General features: G+C 35.0%; 1 protein-coding gene across 1 annotated transcript in view; it reads right to left on the bottom strand.

Moving 5' to 3' along the window:
* The window catches only part of LOC128647506 (uncharacterized), a 179,869-nt gene that overhangs the window by 95,930 nt on the left and 62,101 nt on the right, over positions 1-21,838 (bottom strand). Inside the window, exons 5-10 of the mRNA XM_053700290.1 lie at positions 15,531-15,626; positions 13,937-14,028; positions 9,456-9,601; positions 8,818-8,927; positions 2,778-2,906; positions 409-612 (exon numbers count right to left, since the gene is read on the bottom strand). Coding sequence (XP_053556265.1) covers positions 409-612; positions 2,778-2,906; positions 8,818-8,927; positions 9,456-9,601; positions 13,937-14,028; positions 15,531-15,626 — 777 coding nt within the window. The remainder of the gene's footprint in view (positions 1-408; positions 613-2,777; positions 2,907-8,817; positions 8,928-9,455; positions 9,602-13,936; positions 14,029-15,530; positions 15,627-21,838) is intronic.

Below are 21,838 nucleotides of genomic sequence, written 5' to 3' on the forward strand. Positions count from 1 at the left end.
GTAAGACCCCTAAATATATGTGTAGTATATAGCCAAGAGGCTAAAAAAAGAAAAGAAAAGACATGTTATGTATATAATGTCATCTTTAATAAACAAAGTTTGGCTTATCAGATGCTGTCATTATTGTACAAAAACTTTCAGCTAGGGTTACTAGTTGTAAAGGAACACATTTCCCTTTATAACTAATAGAAAATATGTTATAAAATATTTAATTCCCATACTTTGTATATCAATTTTAATTAAAATGTTGTTCCAAGTAATATTTTATTATTGAATCGCAAGTCGTTATTGTATTAAGACCCTCAGCTGATTTAAAAATATCACTTTAACCCCTAGCCTATGTTAGTTTTTTCAGCACAGTATGACTACATTTGTAAACTATAATATATCAACGAGTTTATTACTTACTGTATTCAAAGCCTTTTGTATAAAATCCATTGCTAGTGGATCAGAATCATCCGTCCCAGGCATTTCCAAAATTTCTTTTCCACCATACAGTATTTTACTAGGTAAATACACCACAATTTCTTTGACTGCAGCAACTCTGTGTTTCCAGTCTTGTGATTCATCATTATCAGAAGCTTGTCCACTTGTTAATCCTCTCAAAATACCCTATAAGATGAAACACATTGGGGTTAATACATTTATAGCTTGCTTACATTTAGTGCTTAAAGGGACATTACATTACATTCTTGTGATACCCTATATAGGTACATACAATAAGAAGGAATTTAGGAATGAAACATGAGTGGAGATTAAAAACTTGACAGTTTTCTTTATAATCATTTCTACAAAACTAGTGTAACTAAAGAAAAAATACTTCCAAATAGATTTGTTGTTTTGTCCTGATTTTAGGAATACCCCTTATGTCTAGGTTTCCAAGTAACAAAGCAAATATAGGTAAAATACTACATGGACAGACTTATTGGTTTAATGCTAAAATTAATGCTAAAATATTTACACTGTAAACTTAATAGTGGTCACCCAATAAAAAACTGCTCTATAAAAGTATATATTTGTAGAAACAAGATACCCCAGGATACCCCAGGGTTCTTACTAGAGGCATTTTGACATTTTATAGTTAACACTTTATCACTAAGGTCAAAAAAATAAAACTTAGGGATAAAAACACTCAAAATAAAATTGTAAAACATATACTTTATTAAAATATATTTATTTAAAAAATATACTTTATTAAAATACATTTGAACTATTTGATTGGTGTAGGTGCTAACAGGAATAGAGAAGGGGGCAGGCAAGGCATTGCCTTGTTTATAAACAATGGCTTGTGATTATTACATGTAATCACCGTGACTTTCTGTCAATGTGATCACATGACCATGGGGGCACTTTATTGAGTATCACTGGACTGCCTAACTCTTAAGGCATCCAGTGATAGATCAGTGAGCCTGATACTAGCATGCATTCCAGTATTCTAGGCTCCATTTTAAGTATACAATCGCTGGGACTTGCTGTCACAGGGATTGTGCACACAGTAGCTATCAAACTTCACCTCTATAGGGCAAGCTATAAGGGGTTTATCGTGAATGTTTGCGAGGGTCAGAAGTAGCGTGCATTTTACGAGTTGAAGCCAAACACGTTTGCTTGAGTGCAATAGAATTTAATGCAAGTCAGGTTAGTGCTACTTCAGAGCTCTGGTTAAATGTTATGCTCGACTAAAAAGTAAAAAAAAAACACATAAAAAATATATTGCGCATTTCAGTAAAGCTACACTCGTAATAACACTATCTAAAAAATATTATTAAAAATAAATATTGCATAAAAAATTATAAGGGCTCAAACATATGAGCTCTCGGGTGAAAAAAATGTCTGTAAAGGGCTTTTTACTTTCAACTCATACTACAAGTGCAACCAAATGCATGCAAAAAGCCTCCGTTTAGTAATCTAGTCCTAAGTGTTTCATGTTGTGATAGTATAAACTAGAGGAGGGGTCAGCAATATGTGTCTGTAAAGCTCTAAATGACAAACACTTTAGGTTTTGTGATGCCGGGGAACAAAAATCGAGGATATTATATAGGCGTTTCTAAAACAAGCGAGAAAACAAATTACTACAAATTTTGTTATTGACTAAATTAAAAATATTTTTTTCATTTTCTATTTTTGTGAAGAAAAACATTTTGCCTCCTCCTAGTGGTCAGGAGGGGAATTCTCACGCATTATGTCTTATGGACTCTCATCATCTGATTATAGAAATTTGAATTTCTTATTATTTGCTCATCACAAAATATTAATCTCCAAAGAGAGGCAGCAGGCCTTATTTGCATATGGGCTAAAGTTTGCCTACCCCTGATCTAGAGAAAAGACCTAAGATAGTGTGGTATACTTGGCAGCTCTGTATTTTGGAAAAAATAACTTAAAAATGGTTTCTACACATGGTATACAGTCACATTAAGGAAGTAAACAATGATTTAAATGTGGAAATAGAAACGTATACGCAATACACTCCATACATTTTAACATCCTTTCTTTAGAATCTTTTTTTTTTTGCATCTAAACAGAATATCTCATAGCTAACAGACGTTCAATTTTATAGGAACATATCACTAGTCTTCAATTCCCCCTGTATCTGTCTGTAAAATTTTGTCTCTTATTGTATTGTTTCTCCGTTGTACTTTTATCCTTGTACCCATGGGCAGCGCTGCAGAATCTGTTGGCGCTTTATAAATAAAGAATAATAATAGTCTTTTCTATTGCAGAACGTTATATATAATCACTTTTAATCTTAGTGATGACAAAATTGTACAATTGCCTTTTACCTGCAGAGCAATGCGATCAAATGTTGATTGTTTTCCTCGTCCAATGTACATTTCAGTTTTTCCAGCAAACTTTGTTACAGCTTCAGAAAGAACAATATCTTCATGAGTCTTGAACTTTTGAAATAAATCCTAAATAGAAAAAAAAATACGACTCATTGTTAAAGTTATCATTGTACACCTAAAATACTAATAATAAGTAAACAGGGAATCTCATGGGTTGAACCAGTAAGGATCTGACTGTAACCTCAATGAGTAAGCAATGGAACAAGGTTAATGCGCAGAAAAGAAATATAAAAAGTATAAATAGACACAACAACGGAATTAGAACATTCTGTTATGCACAAAATACATTTCTTTGTGCACTGGTGATTGCCAATACCTATGAGTTTAAAGGGCCAGTAAACCTAGCAAATAATTTTATATAATTCTGCACATAGTGCAGAATTATATAACATTAGTTTAGCGTCAGGTTTCTAAAGCAAATTGTTAAAAAGATATTTAGCAATGAAAACAGAACGCCGCTCCTGGCTCTACTGAGCGGGTCTGTTTTCTTCTACTAAGCGCATCGCGTGCATGCTGTCTAGTCGAAGCGCCTGATCGCGCTATTAAAATCAATGTAGCTCACTCCCGCTCTGGTCTGGTAGCAGGAGCGAGCTACATTAAGTTTAATACCGCGATTGGGCCGGCTGTGATTAGACAGCGTGCCCATATGCGTTTAGGAGAAGCCAGGAGCAGCGTTCTGTTTTCTTTGCTAAATATCTATTTAAAAATTTGCTTTAGAAACCTGGTGCTAAGCTAATGTTATATAATTCTGCACTATGTCTGTGTGATGACGTCTTGGCAGACTCGATAGGGATCACTCGAACCCCACAGGATACAGAATAAAAATTGCAATAGAAGTATAATAAAAAGTGAGTATTTAATTAACAAGTACACTTTAAAAACAGCAACGCGTTTCTCAGCAACAATAAGCCGTTTCATCAGGCTGTCACTTTTTATTATACTTGCTCTATTGCCATTTTTATTCTGTATTCTGTGGGGTTCGAGTGATCCCTATCAAGTCTGCCAAGACGTCATCACACACCCACTTTGGCCTATTGGTTATCGGTTCATTGTCGTGCTATCCTGTGGTTGGATTGGTGCATGGAATCCATATGACCGGCCCTGTGTTGTGCCTGGGAGTCTGTTGGTCCTGATCTGCTGTGTCCAGCACTCTGGTTGTGCCACCGCTCTTGTAAGTAGTTACCCGTAAGGGATTGTAACTATCTTGTGTCACCTCTCGTGCAGACAATACTGTCCTATGTGGTGCCTCTTCTTTCTGTCCTTGCAGGATTCCTATCGATTTAAAATACTAAGAACATATTCCCCTATGTAAAGAACACTGGAATGTGAAATATGAATATTGCATAAATATAATTTTTCATGTTTTCAGCTACTTGACTGCAAAGGGCTCGAATGCACATATAAATATGTCTATATATGTGTACATATGAATTTTTGTGTGTATATATATGTCTGTAAATACATAAATACACACACATAAATACATATGTATATGCATATAAATATTTTTAGTTGAGTGTAACAGTTAACCAGAGCTCTAAAGTTGTGCTAACCCGACGAGCGTTAAATTCAATTGCTCTTGAGCAAATGTGGTCTATATTCATTAAAGATCTATTCTTTCATTTTGTATAGTCTGTCTGTAGTGGGCATAACACACATTTATATATGGAGATAATGTTATTATTGCGCCAAAAGTCACATAGGCATTTAACATTGCACAAGCATTTATAGTGAAATGCTTGTGCAATGCCACCCCCTGCACATTCGCGGGCAATCGCCCGCTAGCAGGGGGTGTCAATTATTCCGATCGTATCTGATAAGGATGATTGCAGAATTTAAAGAGCAGCGGTCTTACGACCCCATACCCTAATATTGTGAGTCGGAAACTATGGGGATAGAAAGCAGCATCCGCTGCTTGTTAAATCTACCCCATAGTATCATATTTTAAAGTACTGAAATGTACAAGAAAAGTGCAACAAAAATAGGCTAACGTGTATAAGTGAAACTGTATAATAAATGCAATATATCAATACATTAATTTGATAGGTAGAATGTATCAATTCAATAATAAAATTTAAACAATAGTTTATTACAGAAAAATAATATGCACACATATTAAAAAATCAAATCAATCATCAAGATAGTCAAAGGATCCCAATGAAAGGAGTAGAAACATTTATAAAATGTCAGAATAAAAACAAACTGCCGGAAAAAAATGATAAAAAATATATGTATGTATATAGTCCAAAGTGTAGTCCGTGTAAAAAAAATAAAATTGGTGTCAGTGATAAAGAAAAAAGATGGTATATCCAGGAAAAAAACTAAAATAATGTATCTAGGTAAAATAATAAGGTGTCAATGAAAAATAAAATACTTTAAAAACCAACTGCTTTATACCGAATCCAAATGGACTTTCAATTTAGATTGCTTGTTCCCTAAAGGCTTGAATGCTGATATAGAGATTTTCCACCTCTTATAACTTTTTAAGATCCTTGTCGTACATGTACCATCCACATGTATTATCTATTTTATATGCATCTATGGTGTGTTTTTAATAAGATTACATTTTTTACTGAGCATTATTTGGAGTGGACCATATGGAAAGCATGTATAGTGTACATAATAGCTTCTCATTATCCACATGTGAGATATATGTTAACTACTGATCTTTTTTGATACACACTTTTAGGCTTTTACACATTATATTTTGTGTATATGAATTACACTACATCATCCTATAACATCTTTCAATTTTCAGTTACAAATCACAATTTTTTGATTACTTATTTTTAAATGGATTTTTTCTTTTGATTCATATGATTTTATTCTGTATGTTTGTATCACCATCTTTTAGATTTTTAGAAATGTCATCATAATCTAGTCCTTCCATATGTGTTAGATTTGATCTGTACTAATATTTTTTTTCACATACAATTTACAGCATTTCTTAGTCTAGCAGTTTTTGGAAATGTCTTCGCTTTTAAATGTTTATGTGACTTTTTATACATATTGTATTATGGTATAGTTTGATTATTATAGCAAGTTCTCCAATAGTAATTATCCAACTGCTATTCTTGAAGCCTATCTAAGACTTCTTTAGACAGATGCGCCTTGTAATACAAATCCCAATATCCTTTGTGCATATCCAGAAACATGTAATGCCGATGTTCTGGTAAGAGGCTGAACTTTGTAAAAGAGCGAACCATGTCACTTCCTGTGACGTTCATCAGCCGTTTCACACATTTTTGACCTAATGCACATGCGTGCCAGTGTCATCACATACCTGGCCGCATACGTCACTGCTAAAATATTTAGTGCTGTGAAATTCAGGAACCTTTATAGAGCGTATGCGTGTGACTCATGGAAAGCTGTTTATTAGGCTCCTCGCCAATATTCGGAACTCCGCCCCCACTGCAACTTCTCCCATTACTACTACTGTAAAGCTGAGTCTCCATGCATGAGAAACAGCCCCCCCCCCCCCCGCCACTCGGCTATAGCCACTGCTTCTGATGATCCAATGCAGCTTTTCACAGGCTCCGTTCAATGTCATTATCTTATGAAACATTATGAAAGATAATGACATTAAACAGAGCCTGTGAAAAGCTGCATTGGATCATCAGAAGCAGAGGCTATAGTCGAGTGGCGGGGGGGGGGGGGAGCTGTTTCTCATGCATGGAGACTCAGCTTTACAGTAGTAGTAATGGGAGAAGTTGCAGTGGGGGTGGGGTTCCAAATATTGCAGAGGAGCCTAATAAACAGCTTTCCATGAGTCACACGCATGTGCTCTATAAAGGTTCCTGAATTTCACAGCACTAAATATTTTAGCAGTGACGTATGCGGCCAGGTATGTGATGACACTGGCACGCATGCGCATTAGGTCAAAAATGTGTGCAACAGCTGATGAGACATCACAAGAAGTGACGTGGTTCGCTCTTTTCAAAAGTTCGCCTTCTTACCAGAACACCGAAACCATATATGAGGTATTGTCCGATAACGGAAGTGACAGCACTAAAGAAGTGACATTAACAACAGGAAGGTGACGGTTTTAGATTCAACTCAGTTTTGGCACCATTTGATACACAGGATGTGATTTTTGAGTGGGTCAAATAGGATATTTAAGGGTGGAATATACTAGCGCTATTTTAGTCTTGAAAAGGCCCCATGTATAAGGGCTGAATCGCGTAGGCTAACCATTAAGACCATATTGCACTATGTTTTTCTTTATTTTTTATAGACACATATTTCACTGAACACCTAGGCCACCAGCTGTATTTATTTCCATAATCTTTTGGGATATATACATGTTTACATTTTTTTGGAGGGGTAAACATAATTGGTATTTTTTTTTTCCTCGGGTATATATATATTATTTTTCCTGGACACATTATTTTAGTTTTTTCCTGGATATACCATTTTTTCCTTTATCACGGAAATCACCTTGGACTTTATAGATCATATAATTTTTATCATTTTTGTCCTGCAGTTTGTTTTTATAGACATTTCTTACATTTTTCTACTCCTTTCATTGGGATCCCTTTGACTATCTTGATAACTGCTTTGATTTTGTAATATATATGCATATCATTTTGTGTAATACCATTGTTTACATTTTGTTATTGAATTAATACAGTCTACCGATCAAATTGATATATTGTTACTTTGCATTTATTATGCTGTTTCACTTATATGCTTTAGCCTATTTTTGTGGCAATCTTCTCATGCCCTTCACACATTTATATATATATATATATATATATATATATATATATATATATATATATGGGTTTTCAAGCCGGATTGCACAGTTGTTAATGGGATTTCAAACGGGATTGTGTCTGTGACCAGGATTTCAAATGGGATTGTGCCTTCATGATTGCATAGAACACCCATTCACGACAGAGGGATTTTTAGTTTCTGCAACTACATTATTGAAATCTCAGTGATTAAGGAGCAATCTCATTTGAAAGTCTGGTCACAAAGGCAGGGTTCCTTTTGAAAGCCCAGCCATGAAGACGTGATCTCGTTTGCACAACATTTAATTGCACTGAAGTGGTTTCGCGGTTTACAGTGAGTGCTTTAAAAATCCTATTTTAGAATATTAGATAATTTTGGGCCATTTCCTTCTACTAGAAACCCTTAGTGTTCTTGATTTATATATATATATATATATATATATATATATATATATATATATATATACACACAGTGTATATATATATATAAAACAGAAAAGAAACAGCAGGCACTCTCCGTTTAAATCACAGTTTTATTGTGATTTAAACGGAGAGTGCCTGCTGTTTCTTTTCTGTTATTAACCTTTTGCTGTGCACCCCGGACTTGAATTGAGAGTGCTGAACCATCAGGAACTTTATATATATATATATATATATATATATATATATATAGCCCCAACGGGAAACAGTTATTTTTAAATCAATAATCAGAACAATTGGAGATAAAATATTAAAAGTGTCAGTATAATCATTGAGCCTATGCAGCAGTATACCTATCATGCCTTATAAAAATGGCATTCATATTGATTACCAGTAATCAGTATGGATTTAGATCACAATAGGCTAATCTCACACATGTGAATGAGTAATTCCTTTACACACTGAAGAAAAGGGCTAATTGAAAAGAACTTTACTGTAACTAGAAGAAGTGTTAAAGGGCCATTACATATGTCAGTTTCAGTTGGATTCACAATTTTGAGCGTGATAACAAGTACATAACAACCTTCAGGAGATTTTCTATTGGAAGCTCATCATGGCTGTAGGCTTATAGTTGCTGAATCGATTTTATTTTGGGATCAATTGGAAAAACATATTGGCCAAAAGTAAAACAGTTATCAGAGCTGATATTAGAAAGATTGTGATTGAGGCATTTTTTAAAAAAATATGAAGAATACATTCTGTTATTATGTGAGATAACCTTTGAAATATACAGCATTAATTTACATTTAACAAAAAAAACCTACCTCAGTGGTGTTGGATACATTATAGTCTGTTAGAAGAGCAAATCTGGCCTTTAAACACTCGCAAGACTTGTTTTTAATGTGGTTATTTATTCCTCTATCACTTTCACTTCCTGCTGGCCATGAGTGATTGAAATAAAAAAAGAAAATATGTTACTTGCCAGTTGACAATTCCATGAAATCAGTGTTACTAAATACTTGAATTACTAGACATAAAAAGGACCGTAAAGTAAAAATGATATATTCATGATTCAGATAGAGCATGCAATTTTAAACAACTTTCCAATTTACTTCTCTTATTCATTTTTTTTTTGTTCTCTTGGTATCCTTGAAGAGTAAAGCTAGGTAGGCTGAAAAGAGATTAGGAGTGTGCATGTTTTGTAGGATTCTATGGCAGCAGTGTTTGCAAATATGTATAAAATTACTATAAACATTGTTGCAAACGCTGCTGCCAAATGGCAGAAAACTAAGCAAAACTGATAACAGAAGTTAATTGGAAAGTTGATTAAAATGTCATGCTCTATCCATTCCAAGTTTAATTTTGACTTTACTATCCCTTTAAATATATGTTTGACTATTACATGCTATAAAGTATCTAATGATCTGATATGAAAACAGAGAAGTCAAAATGTTTGTGTTACCGTTTCCCTGTAAGGTCACCAGTTCAAACAGTTGAGTTTGCAGTTCTTCTACTTCAAAATACTCCACCGCTAGTTGGTAGACAGTACCGTATCTCAGATGTATAATACACTTTGTTGTGGACTCATAGCTTCCTTCTATATCTTTCCTGAAAAGAAAATAGAGTTTTTCATAAGAAGTTGTCCACAAAAATGTATCTTCTAATATTTCAAATTAAAGTGTACTACTACAGTATATTGCACTATATGTTTGTTTAAAGAAATATTTTAATGCACAGTGTAAAACCAGAGAAATCTCTATTAAATAATATATAATTCAGTGCTTTCCAAACTGTGTATCGTGACACATTAGTGTGTCGGCGGCAGTGTGTAGGTGTGTCCCTGCATCAGCACAAATTTATTTTAATTTAATTTTAAATTTTTTTTTGGTTTCCGACTTTCTGCCTGCCTGCTACGCATATCACGTGGTTGACACATAATTGATACCTAGTTGGTCACAGATCATCCTAACCTATTGGCACAGCTTAGCGGGAACTGAAACTATTCCCATTGGCGGCACATTGGCTCCTGACTGCACGTGTAGTCGTCTCAATCTGCTCGTGACTGCACGTGTGTTTGCAGTCACGAGCAGTGTGTTTGCAGCGCGGACAGTCACAGTCAGACTCACAGAGCTCTGAGGGCAGCAGCTTTAATGCTGAGCTGAAGTCAGAAGTCAGTATATTTATTTATTTTTTGCAGCTAGCTCCCAGTAGTGCATTGCTGTTCCTGCTCTTGATATATGGATAGGAAGTGGAAGCTTAAAAATGCTTAATGATAAAATGCGAGTGACTTTATCTAATATTCTACTAAATATTAAGAAACTGTGTTCATCCCATCAACCTCATACATCCCATTAAAATAGTAAGTAGCTATTGGTGTTATTAAACTTTTTTTAATTCTTGCACATACATACTGTTACTTGTAAATACATTTCATTATTATATAATTTATGTATGTGTCTGTATCTCTTAAAACAAGTTCGTTTAACCTCCTCTTTGCTAGTACAACTGAATTACTGTGTCGCAAAATGATGAAGGTCTAAAAAGTGTGTCACCAACATGAAAAGTTTGGAAAGCTCTGATATATATGGTGAGATTCATACCCATTTTGGTATATTTCATGCCACTGTTTCAACACCAAATACGATCATGTTAAAAAATGGTTAACTTTTTCATAAACTTTGGGTTTCTCACTGAAATTTTTCCCAGACAACTTGTGCAGTCATAAGACAGAATTTTGTAAACGCTTTTCTGGGATCCTATTGCTAGCAGACATGCATGGCTTTGCCATTGCTTTTTAGTAATTAGAAGGTCGCTTTTGTTGCTGTGCACCACACTTATATTCCCAGCAGTGAAGGGGTTAATCAGGCAGCTTGTAAGGTTAATTTTAGCTGTAGTGTAGAGGCAGTGCTCTTCCTTCTCTCACCCTCCACTGGTCACCACCATTTTAGGTACTGGCAGACAGTCTGCCAGTATGCAGTTTTAGGGCATTTTTTTATTATTTATTTTCAATGTAGGGATCCCTCCTCAACCCTCCAACCTCCCTGACCCCTCTCACACAGCTCTCTTACTATCCAACTCTAATAATAAAAAAGCAAAGCACCATATTATCTTTTTTTATATAATAGAGATAGAGGGCCAGACAAGCACACATGCATACAGGCTCATTCGCTCACTCGTACATGCATACAGTGCACACACACCTATACATTTACATACACATGAATACATATTCACCGGAAGGATATTGCTTATATATAAATTTAAACTTTTGAAGCCTTTGCTGCCTAAATGGTCTAAATTTGGAGCTTTTGAGGCATTTCCCACCATCAGAACCCCCCAGTTCAACGTAATGTTTTTAATGACATTATCCAAATGAACCAATCGATTTTTTTTTTCCTGCAAATTCACTTCTTCATTTTTTTTCAAGGGCCATTCATCTAAGAGACAAATAAACCAAAAATGAATGCTCAGGTCTAGAAGCATTTAAATATCTTAGAACTGGAAAACCACCAAATTTCACATCTAAATTATAGAACAAAATAAATAATGAAGTTATATTACAAAATGTACTGCTGAGAAAAATAAAACATTTTGGGCCTGATTACGAGTGACACGTTAATTAACGCTTCTGCTCAAGCATTAATTGCGGCAGAAGAAAGCTTTTCGCGATTGTCGGGTTGTGCTTGTATTGAAAGTACACCGTTTTTATTCTCGCTGTAACCCGAAGAGCACAAAAAGCCGAACTTTGAATATCGTGTGCGTGTTCACGTATTTCCCCATAGAAGTCAATGGAGAAAAAAAAGTGGAAACAAACCTAACACTCCATTCTCGTGCAAACCCATCGCATATTGTAATTTGCGCTAACCAGACATGAAAATATGAATAGTTCACATTCCAATAATAATATTAATAACTATTTCTACATATATCTGAAGCTTTTTTGGTGCAATGTATATCTATAGATATATAGATATATATAGAAATATGTACGGTAAATACATAGTTAAAAACTTTATTAAAAATAAATATTGCATAAATATGTTTTTTCATGTTTTCATCTTCTTGAATGCAAAGGGTTCCAGTATATATATATATATATATATATATATATATATATATATATATATATATATATATATAATATATGTGAGTGTGTACATATGTATTTATGTGTGTATATATGTCTGTACATACATATACACGTATATAAATACATAAATACACAAATACACATGTACACACATATAAATAAATAAATATATAAATAAATATATATATATATATATATATATATATATATATATATATATATATATAGTAGTGAAGATTGGAGTAACCGTGTTAGTCCAGTAGATAGATGCTCAAAAAACATTTATTCTTTCTGGCTATTCTCAGCTATTTTCTCCTTCAGACACATTCTATGCTTTTATGACCCCCCTCTCACCCCCTCTCTCCCTTCTATTTGTTGTATGTGATGTGTATCTATATCAGAATGATCAGTATTACTTTAGACCTGAGGGAGAGAGGAAAACTCTCGAAAGCTTGTCTTTTAAATATTATGTTAGTCCAATAAAAAAGGTATCACTGCATACTGCAATACTTTGTTTTTTGAGTATATTTATATATATATATATATATATATATATATATACATATCCATCTTTAGACATGTACAGTATATGTATGTATCTCAATGCCTCAAATCCTTTGTCTGCCTTTGTCTGAGACCTCATATCTTTGATCCCTTATAATTTTGTTGTGCAGTATTTTTTTGAATATTTTTTATTAGATGGTGTTATTAGGAGGGTAACTATACTTTTTAATGTATTTGTGATGTGTTTAGGGCAACTTTTTTGTTTCACAAAACAGTTAACCAGAGCTCTGAAGTTGCGGTAATCATTCTAGTATAAATCACAATTGCACTCAAGCGATCATGTTTACTTTCAACACGTAATACGAGCAGTAAGCACAACGAGCACAAACCCTCACGATAAACACCCTATCGCTTGGGCGCAAACTTTTGCGGTCCACTCGTAATCTGACACTTCATAATAAAACAGCACAGTGTTTACTGTCTCTTTTCCCATAAATATTAATTAAGTTTAAATGCAAAATGAATAATTTTGTTTGTCTTTCACTTTTCCTTACACCAAAAAAATTGTATTATTAACCTGTAGATTGAGCTTATGCAAGAAATTTAAAGGGACATAATACTCATATGCTAAATCACTTGAAACTGATGCAGTATAACTGTAAAAAGCTGACAGGAAAATATCACCTGAGCATCTCTATGTAAAAAAGGAAGATATTTTACCTCACAATCTCCTCAGCTCAGCAGAGTAAGTTCTGTGTAAAAAGTTATACTCAGCTGCTGCTCTTCTGCAGGTAAAAAAAAATAAAAATGAAGAAATTAACCTTAGCCAATCCGCATCAGCAATGCTGAGGTCATGAACTCTTTTACTGTGATCTCATGAGATTTGACTTAACTCTCATGAGATTTCATAATAAACTTCCTTAAACTGAATAGGGAAATAACATGAGTGCACAAGGCTCAATCCTTCGGCTGTCCCAGAACAGACATACTGATTTGCTGCTTAGAAGTCCTTTACAATGGGATGTGGCTACTGAGGAATTTTTGAGGTAAAATATCTTTCTTTTTTACATAGAGATGTTCAGGTGATATTTTCTAGTCAGCTTTTTACAGCTATGCTGCATCACTTTCAAGTGTTTCAACATTTGGGTATCATGGCCATTTAACACTAAAAATCTGTATGAACAACCGAGAAATGTCATTCTAAACAGGTCCAAGGTAAAGTATTTTCTGGTAGACTGAAATATTGCCATCAAATTGAAACCATGCAAAGTATAGGGGTATTATCATGCAGCAAATGCATTTAATAAAAGAATTAGTATGAAGTAGTTTCCCCCCAATATTTTACTTACTGTGCTAGGATGTATGGTTCAACATCTACTCTTTTATTTTCCGTGAAATACTTTATCAAGTTTAAGAATGTTTCTTGTGATTTCACCTCATTCTTTGTAAAAAGAGAGGATAAAAAAAAAACAAACATAAAATGACTACAAATTTGTTGACAGTTTTTCTTTATAGGGACAATAAACTAATAAATGTACATGTCACACATGAAACCATAGCATTTACACATGTTAAAATATTTTCCAATATAAAATTCAAGTTAAGTATGTTTAAACAGAGAATAAAACTCGACTTGTGAGGCAGCAAAAAAAATTAGTTCATCAAAGTCTTCAGTTTTCATTTAAAGGGACACTGAACCCAAATTTCTTCATGTGTAATTCAGAAAGAGCATGCAATTTTAAAGTGAAGGTAAAGTTTTACCTATCTCTATACACAAATTAATTATTCCCAGTTTAAACAATATTATCGCTAACTTCTTTTCCCCAAACAATTATATATTTAGAAAGTAATCATGTTTTACATTTCCCTACCGTGCCGCTCCTGACTCCTCCCATCAGTAATTTCCTTATTTCTGCCTGAATGACATATAGAGCAGCCCAATCCGCTCTATATCCGTCTCTAAAGCGCGTTCATGAGGATACAATGAACTGCGCATGCGCATAGAGTTGTCTACTGTTAGCAATACGCATGCGGTAATCCTCCTTTTTTCACAAAGCGCAGGCGTCATTCGTCTCAGCTATAGATATCCTACATACATTTTGAATAAGCATGCGCAAAACTGGATTGCGCTTGTCTAACAAGACTAACAAATTCTAAACGCATGCGCAGATCATCCAGGAGCAGGATGACGTAAATTGATGGCCGCCTAACGGCCAGATTTACAATTGGTTGATAAAAAAACGTGACCTGCAAGAATAAAGAAGAAGAAAACACTGGGTTGAATTTACGGCTAGAAAAAAGTTAAGTATAAACGGCGAAAACTCACTTTATACTTCTAATTAAAAAAACTGATGACTGAAAGTACCATTCATTTAGGGGGACAAGTAAAAATAGATAAAGAGAAATAGCGAACTTTACCTTCACTTTAAGCAACTTTCTAATTTACTCATATTATCAATTTTTCTTCGTTCTCTTGCTATCATTATTTGAAAAAGAAGGCATCTAAGCTTTTTTTTGGTTTCAGTACTCTGGACAGCACTTTTATATTGGTGGATGAATTTATCCACCAATCAGCAAGGACAACCCAGGTTGTTCACCAAAAATGGGCCGGCATCTAAACTTACATTCTTGCATTTCAAATAAAGATATCAAGAGAATAAAGAAAATTTGATAATAGGAGTAAATTCGAAATTTGCATAAAATTTCATGCTCAATCTGAATCACGAAATTAAATTTTTGGGTACAGTGTCCCTTTAAGTTTAAACAAAACAAATACTGAATATTTGTAGAACATTTACATTAGTTTTCATTAAAAAAAATATAAATGTTATTAAAGCTGCATTTTAAAATGTCTTCTTTTAAATTTAAATAATAAAGATGACTTTAATGTCCCTTTAATTTGTCTATTTACTTTTTAATTTGAGAACAATAAAAACCACTTACTTCAGGACAAGCAAATTCAAGCTCGTGACAAATTGGTTTCATTAACAATTTAAAGTCCTGTTCCTTGTTTGGATATCTTTTAATGAAGTCTTTCACCTAAAATTAAATTTATGAAAAAGAAAGTACATTTTTTCAAATTGCTTCTACAGATTGTAACATTCTGAAACATTTAGACAGACAGTGTTTTACTATTTTTTTCACTTAGCATATGAGAAAACATTTTAACACTAGTCATATATACGCAGATACATATTTTTGACATAACATATTACAGAAACAGGCCATTAAAACATTTTCATCTTATATTTCAAACATACAATGGTTGATAGAGACGGATGATCAAAAACTCGCTGGCAAGGAAATTACACAACTTTTGTTTTAGCCTTATATTTTAAAGAACCCAGCATAGCAAACTTTCAAGCTAAATAAGCTAGATAATTTGGCCATTGGTCGGTGGTTAGAGGATGTTAGTGAATTAATTCTGTAAAAAAAGTTATGTTTTATAATATATTGGTCTAGATTACAAGTGATGTGCTAAAGTTATCGCAAACTGCGCTAACTATATTACGTATTACAAGTTGAAAGTAAATGGGTGCGCTTGAGCGCAATCAATATTTGCACTTGTCAGGTTAGCATGAGTAAAAACCTTGGGGCCGATTTATCAAATGCCGGACAGACATGATTCGCTGCAGCGAATCATGTCCGCCCAGCATTGCTAAATCTGGTGAAATGCTTGTGCAATGCCACTCCCTGCACAGTCGCGACCAATCAGCCGCTAACATGGGGTGTCTTTCATCCCGATCGTATCAGATCGGGATGATTGCAGTCGGCCACCTCAGAGGTGGCGGACGAGTTAAGGAGCAATCAGTCTTATGACCGCTGCTTCTTAACTTATGTTTCTGGTGAGCCGGAAACATCGGGGGTAGATTGCAGCAGCTGCTGCTTGGTAAATCTACCCCCTTGTGTAAAGTGTAAGGGGAAAAAAAATGTGCACTAAAGACAACATAAATACATTCAATTAATGTGTAACATTTATATATAAAATTTCAGAAAAAATATTCATGTAAATATTAATGTAAATATTTTATAAGGGTTAAAAAGATATATGGTGTATGACAAGAATTTTAACTGGAAAGGGTTATTATGTGTGTGTTTGTGTGTATATATATATATAAATATTAGTATATGTGAGTATATATATATATATATATATATATAGTGTATATATGCATGTGTATTTATGTGTTTAGTTGAGTCTGTTACAAAAGAGAAGTTTTCTGTCTTATAAGTCTGGTCCCATCCAGAAAGACTGCTTGGCCTCAAAATACAAGGCAACTCATCTCGGAACTAATAATTTTTTTACATATAACCACCTAAAGGGACTGATTTATTAAAGTGAGGACGGACATGATACAATATAGCATATCATGTCTGCCACACATCGATAAATGCTGACAGCATACACTATAGGCATTTATCATTGCACAAGCAGTTCTTGTGAACTGCTTGTGCAATGCTGCCCCTGCAGAGGGTGTCAATCAGCACGATCATATAGGATCGGGCGGATTGATGTCCGCAGCCTCAGAGTAGGGGACAAGTTATGGAGCAGCGAGCTTTAGACAGCTGGTTCATAACTACTGTTTCGAGATTGATAATTCGGCCCCAAATTCTAAAAAAAACCATGAGTGAAGAAGGGGGTTTTAAACCTCTCATGTGACCATAATTGGGTCCAGACAGTATTTAATATGCATTATCAATGTAAAAGGGTATGCTTCCTATTTTCTTTAACAACCGTTTTTTTGTCTAGAAGAAACACCCTTTAAGTTAAAGAATATTTTTCCAGGAAAGGATCCCTAAAGGTACCACAATTACAAGGTGAGTCAGTTTCTATAAATAAACACAGCTGCCTGAATCATGTTTTGGAAAGTATTTGAAGAAAAAACAAAAACATCCATGTTAAGGTTACAAATAAAGTATGACTGATGTGGTGATTTATGTGTTATATGAAACTAAAGAAAAATGCAAAAGAAGGTTTTGTTAAAGAAAATAAAAAGAAGAAAAACAACTGAGCCTAACTCCTACAAACAAGTAACAGAAAGAATGTGGTGAAATAACATAGAAATAATATCAGTACACTAGATATTCAAGATGTGATTTAGGTGTGATTATTGTGATTATTGTAGATGTGATTATTATGCCTAATGCACCTGTTTCCGCACGAGCCTTTAGGCTTCCCGGAAAAAGGAGTTAAGAAGCAGCGGTCTTAAGACTGCTGCTCCTTAATTCATATGCCTCCTCTGAGGCTGCGGACATCAATCCGCCCAATCGTGTACGCTCGGGTTGATTGACGCCCCCTGATGGTTGGTCCGCTGACCTGTCTATCTTACTGCCGAGGCTGGTGACTGGATACCTCACAGACATCTCCCATCGTGACGTGGTCCCGCAAGCTGCTGCCGATTGGTTCCTGGATTCCACGTGCAGGTTCAGTGTGCTTGTCTGTCGGGCGACTAAAGGTCCCGTCCTGCGCTGTGAGGCATACGTTTATGCCGCTACATTTATGAGTACCCCTGCTTTGGGCTGCTTTGTTAATTTTGTTCTTCTGCTGTTGGACGATACTGTCCTATGAGGCGCCTCTGTTTTCTGCTCACAAAGGTTCTTCTCATTGTTCTAACTTCCAAGAGTGCTGCCTGACCGTACGAGTGCACTGCTGTTACAGGATAATCTTGTTATCCAGGATTGGTTGCTATCAATCATTTGCGCACCTCATTTAGAGACTTCTATTGCTCTATTTTTCTATATTATATATATGTATATAAGCAAATACATATATATTTACTGTGAACACACAGTTCCCATAGGCCGCATTGTAAAGGCACTTTTCAGTGCCGTTTTTTTTCTTTTTAACACTCCACACCTGCCAATTTTAACACCAAAATACTGCCTAGTGCAGTTATTTTATAAAAAAATAAAGATGCTGCTATCTTTATTTTTAGTGAAATACACTAGACTGTATTTTGGGGGCATTTGGGGCACATTTATAAAATTAACCAGAGATCTGATCTTTGGTTAATTATATAAGCGCTAATTGCTACTGCGAGATTGTGGTAGCATTAACCAGCCACTTTTAATGACTGATTAATTATCTCGCGCCCTAAATTTGCCCGTTTGGGGGCATGCGATTATTTAGCACTCCACTTGTAATACAGCCCTGTATATGAAAGCCAAAAACACATTTTTACTCCCAGATGATCAAAAAGCAGCTTAGCTTTTAACTGGTGCTGGGTCAGATGCTCTAGACATTAATAACAGTTTTCAATAATCAGAAACTGATTGTGACAATTATCAGCTTTTTATGAAGAAATTTACAATATACTGCGCAACTGAATCGTATGAATGTTTTGTGTTTAACTCAAGGGTACAGCAACCAAATGGGACAGTAGAAAAAAATGTCACTGACCTCAGATTAAAAAGCAGGCAATTGCCTAGATGTTTTCAATCCTTGATGCCTCTAGCTAAAGAAAGCAGGCGCATATGCACTTTTAATATGCCATTTGTGAAGTACAGTTTAAAACATCTGCCTTTTGGTTTATGTTCATCCCCTGAAAGATTTAATCGAACCATATAGCCAATTATTTAATGGCATGGGAGGTGTCAAAGTTTACATTGATGACATGCTAATTTGGGGTACTAAAGAAAGTGAACATAACAACAGACTACAGATTGCTCAGGAAAATGGATTGAAATTAAATAAATCAAAATGTCAACTGAATCAATCTGAAAAAATCTACCTGGGAGAAATCATCTCCAGTAAAGGTGTTAGATCTGATCCAGCTAAAGTACAGGCTATTGAAAAAATGGAGGAAAGATTTACAGATATTTCTGGGCATGGTGCCTTACTTGGGAAAATTCATACCTATTTTGTAAGAAAAAAACCTTAAAATATGAGACGTTGCTGTGCAAAAGAACATGAAGAATTTTTTATTGCTTAAAAAACTGCTTAGCACAGCACCTACTCCACAGAAGTATCTAAAGATGGACTAGGAGCAGCCCTCCTACAGCATGGTGGCAAAGACTGAAGGCCTATTGCATACGCTGCCAGAGCTTTTACTGACAATGAATATAAGTATGTTCAAATAGAAAGAGATATTGGGGATTGCATTTAGCTGTGAAGATTTTCACAATTTTGTTTATGGCATCCCATTTACAGTTGAAACAGATCATAAACCCTTAATAACCATTTCACGTAAAGAATTGTGGAAAGCACCACCAATAATTCAGAGACTACTGTTGAAGTTACAGAAATATAATTATATTTTGGAATATACCCCAAGAAGAATTTTTATATTTATTTGCAGATATTTTATGTCGAATTTGGACAGAGTGTCACAGAGCACCTGATGATGGAACTGACTCTGATATAGAGGTACATGTTAATAGTGTCAAAATGTCAGGAGCCATTTCATCAACTTTGTGGCAGAGATTACAAAAGTCAACTACAGAAGATGAAGCTCTTCAAAATGTAATACAAGCCATTCATTCTGCAAGTAAAAAGGAATACATGCCCAAGCAGTACTTGCCACATAGGGAAGAGCTTTCAGTGTTGGATGGAGTGCTTCTTATAGGTAATAGACTGATAACTTCTATATCACTGAGAAAAGAAATGTTAGCTAAAATACATGAATGGCATTTAGGAATACAAAAATACAGAAGCAGAGCTAAGGAAGTTCTTTTCTGGCCAAACATGATGACATATCACAACCTTCATCTCTACTTGCCCCAGGTGTTAGACCTTTCAATCCGCTCTCCCTAAACAAGTTTGTTGTAGGAAGAAATGGTGAAGGTTCCATGGCATACAGTGGCAGTGGTTCTCATTTCACTGGATGGCCAGGATTAAATAGCAAAATTAGATGCTTACTCTACATACCCAGATGTTGCAAAACTGAGAAATACTTCTTCAGAGCAGCTGTGCAAGAAATTATGAGCAGTGTTTTCAAGGTACTGCATTCCAAATGCCCCCAGCTTTCATGTACACATTTTCAAGTATTTTCTGAGGAGTTTGGATTACACACATAACATCCAGTTCAAGGAATCCCCAGAGTAATGAATTAGCAGAGGCTGTAGAAAAATGATTAAAGAGGTTGCTTGTAAAGGCTCATCACTCAGGAAAGAATCTGCAAACAGCTTTACTAAACTATCGAGCTACACCACTGGAAGGGGGAAAGACTCCAGCAGAACTATTTTTTTGGCAGGCAGATAAAAACTAAACTACCTTGGTTATCTCCTACCCAGTACCATGCAAACAGCAAATTACACTAAATGTATTGGAAGAAGAAAGAGATCATAAGAGAATGCCAAAAGAGAAACTATGACAGGGGTGCAAACAATCACAGGGAGCTGTATGCTGGGGATGTTGTGAAAGTCTGGACAGGACAACACTGGGACGATGAAGCTGTTGTGCTGTGTAAATTGTCAGAATGGTTATTTGAAGTAAAAACCACAAAAGGTTTAGTTCTCGGATGAAATTGCAGACATTTACTGAAGATACCAAAATGTGCAAGGTCCAAAACACTGCCAACAGACATTTATTGTTTAGTGATACATACTTATTGGAGGCTGTACATGAAAGGACACCACCTAAGTACATTAAATATTGCCATTATATGAAGCTGATGTGGAAAAACTTGAGCAGAGAGCCTTCACAATGAATTTCACAATGACTCATTGAAGAAGGTTGAGAAACTGGAAAATATCTCTAAAGGTTTGGTTGTTAGTTATTTGTTTGTTGTCATGTTTGCTGTTATATTTAAACTGTGTATTATTTGTTTTGTTTCTAAAAATGGAAGGATGTGTTGAGTATAGTTTGCAATGAATGTGTATTATATCATTGCTACAGGAAGTGAGTTGAAAGGGCAGAGGGCACAGAAAACAGGAACAGTTAAAATGCAGTCTTGCGTGAGTTCATGTAATAAAGTTATTGCAGAAAGCAGTCTGTTTCTCTCTTCAAAAGTAATATTAACAAGCCGACAATACACCATTCACTTCCCAGTCTACAAGTTACAATTTTTTTTATATATTAAATATATATGTGTTTCTGCAGTGTAGGAGTCCCCCTCACCCTTTCCACCTCCCACTCCAAGCGATCCATAGTTTTTTGTAGTGTAGGGACCCACCTCCCACTCTAACCCATATATTTATGTAGCGTAAGGCCCCATACCTCCCTTTCCCTTCCAAACAGATTTTGCCATAGTGTACCCCGCTTCCCCCTCCTCCTCTGGGCCACCCACCCATCTACCTCCTTTCTTTCAACC

The sequence above is a fragment of the Bombina bombina genome, chromosome 2, assembly GCF_027579735.1.
Source record: "Bombina bombina isolate aBomBom1 chromosome 2, aBomBom1.pri, whole genome shotgun sequence".
NCBI lineage: Eukaryota > Metazoa > Chordata > Amphibia > Anura > Bombinatoridae > Bombina > Bombina bombina.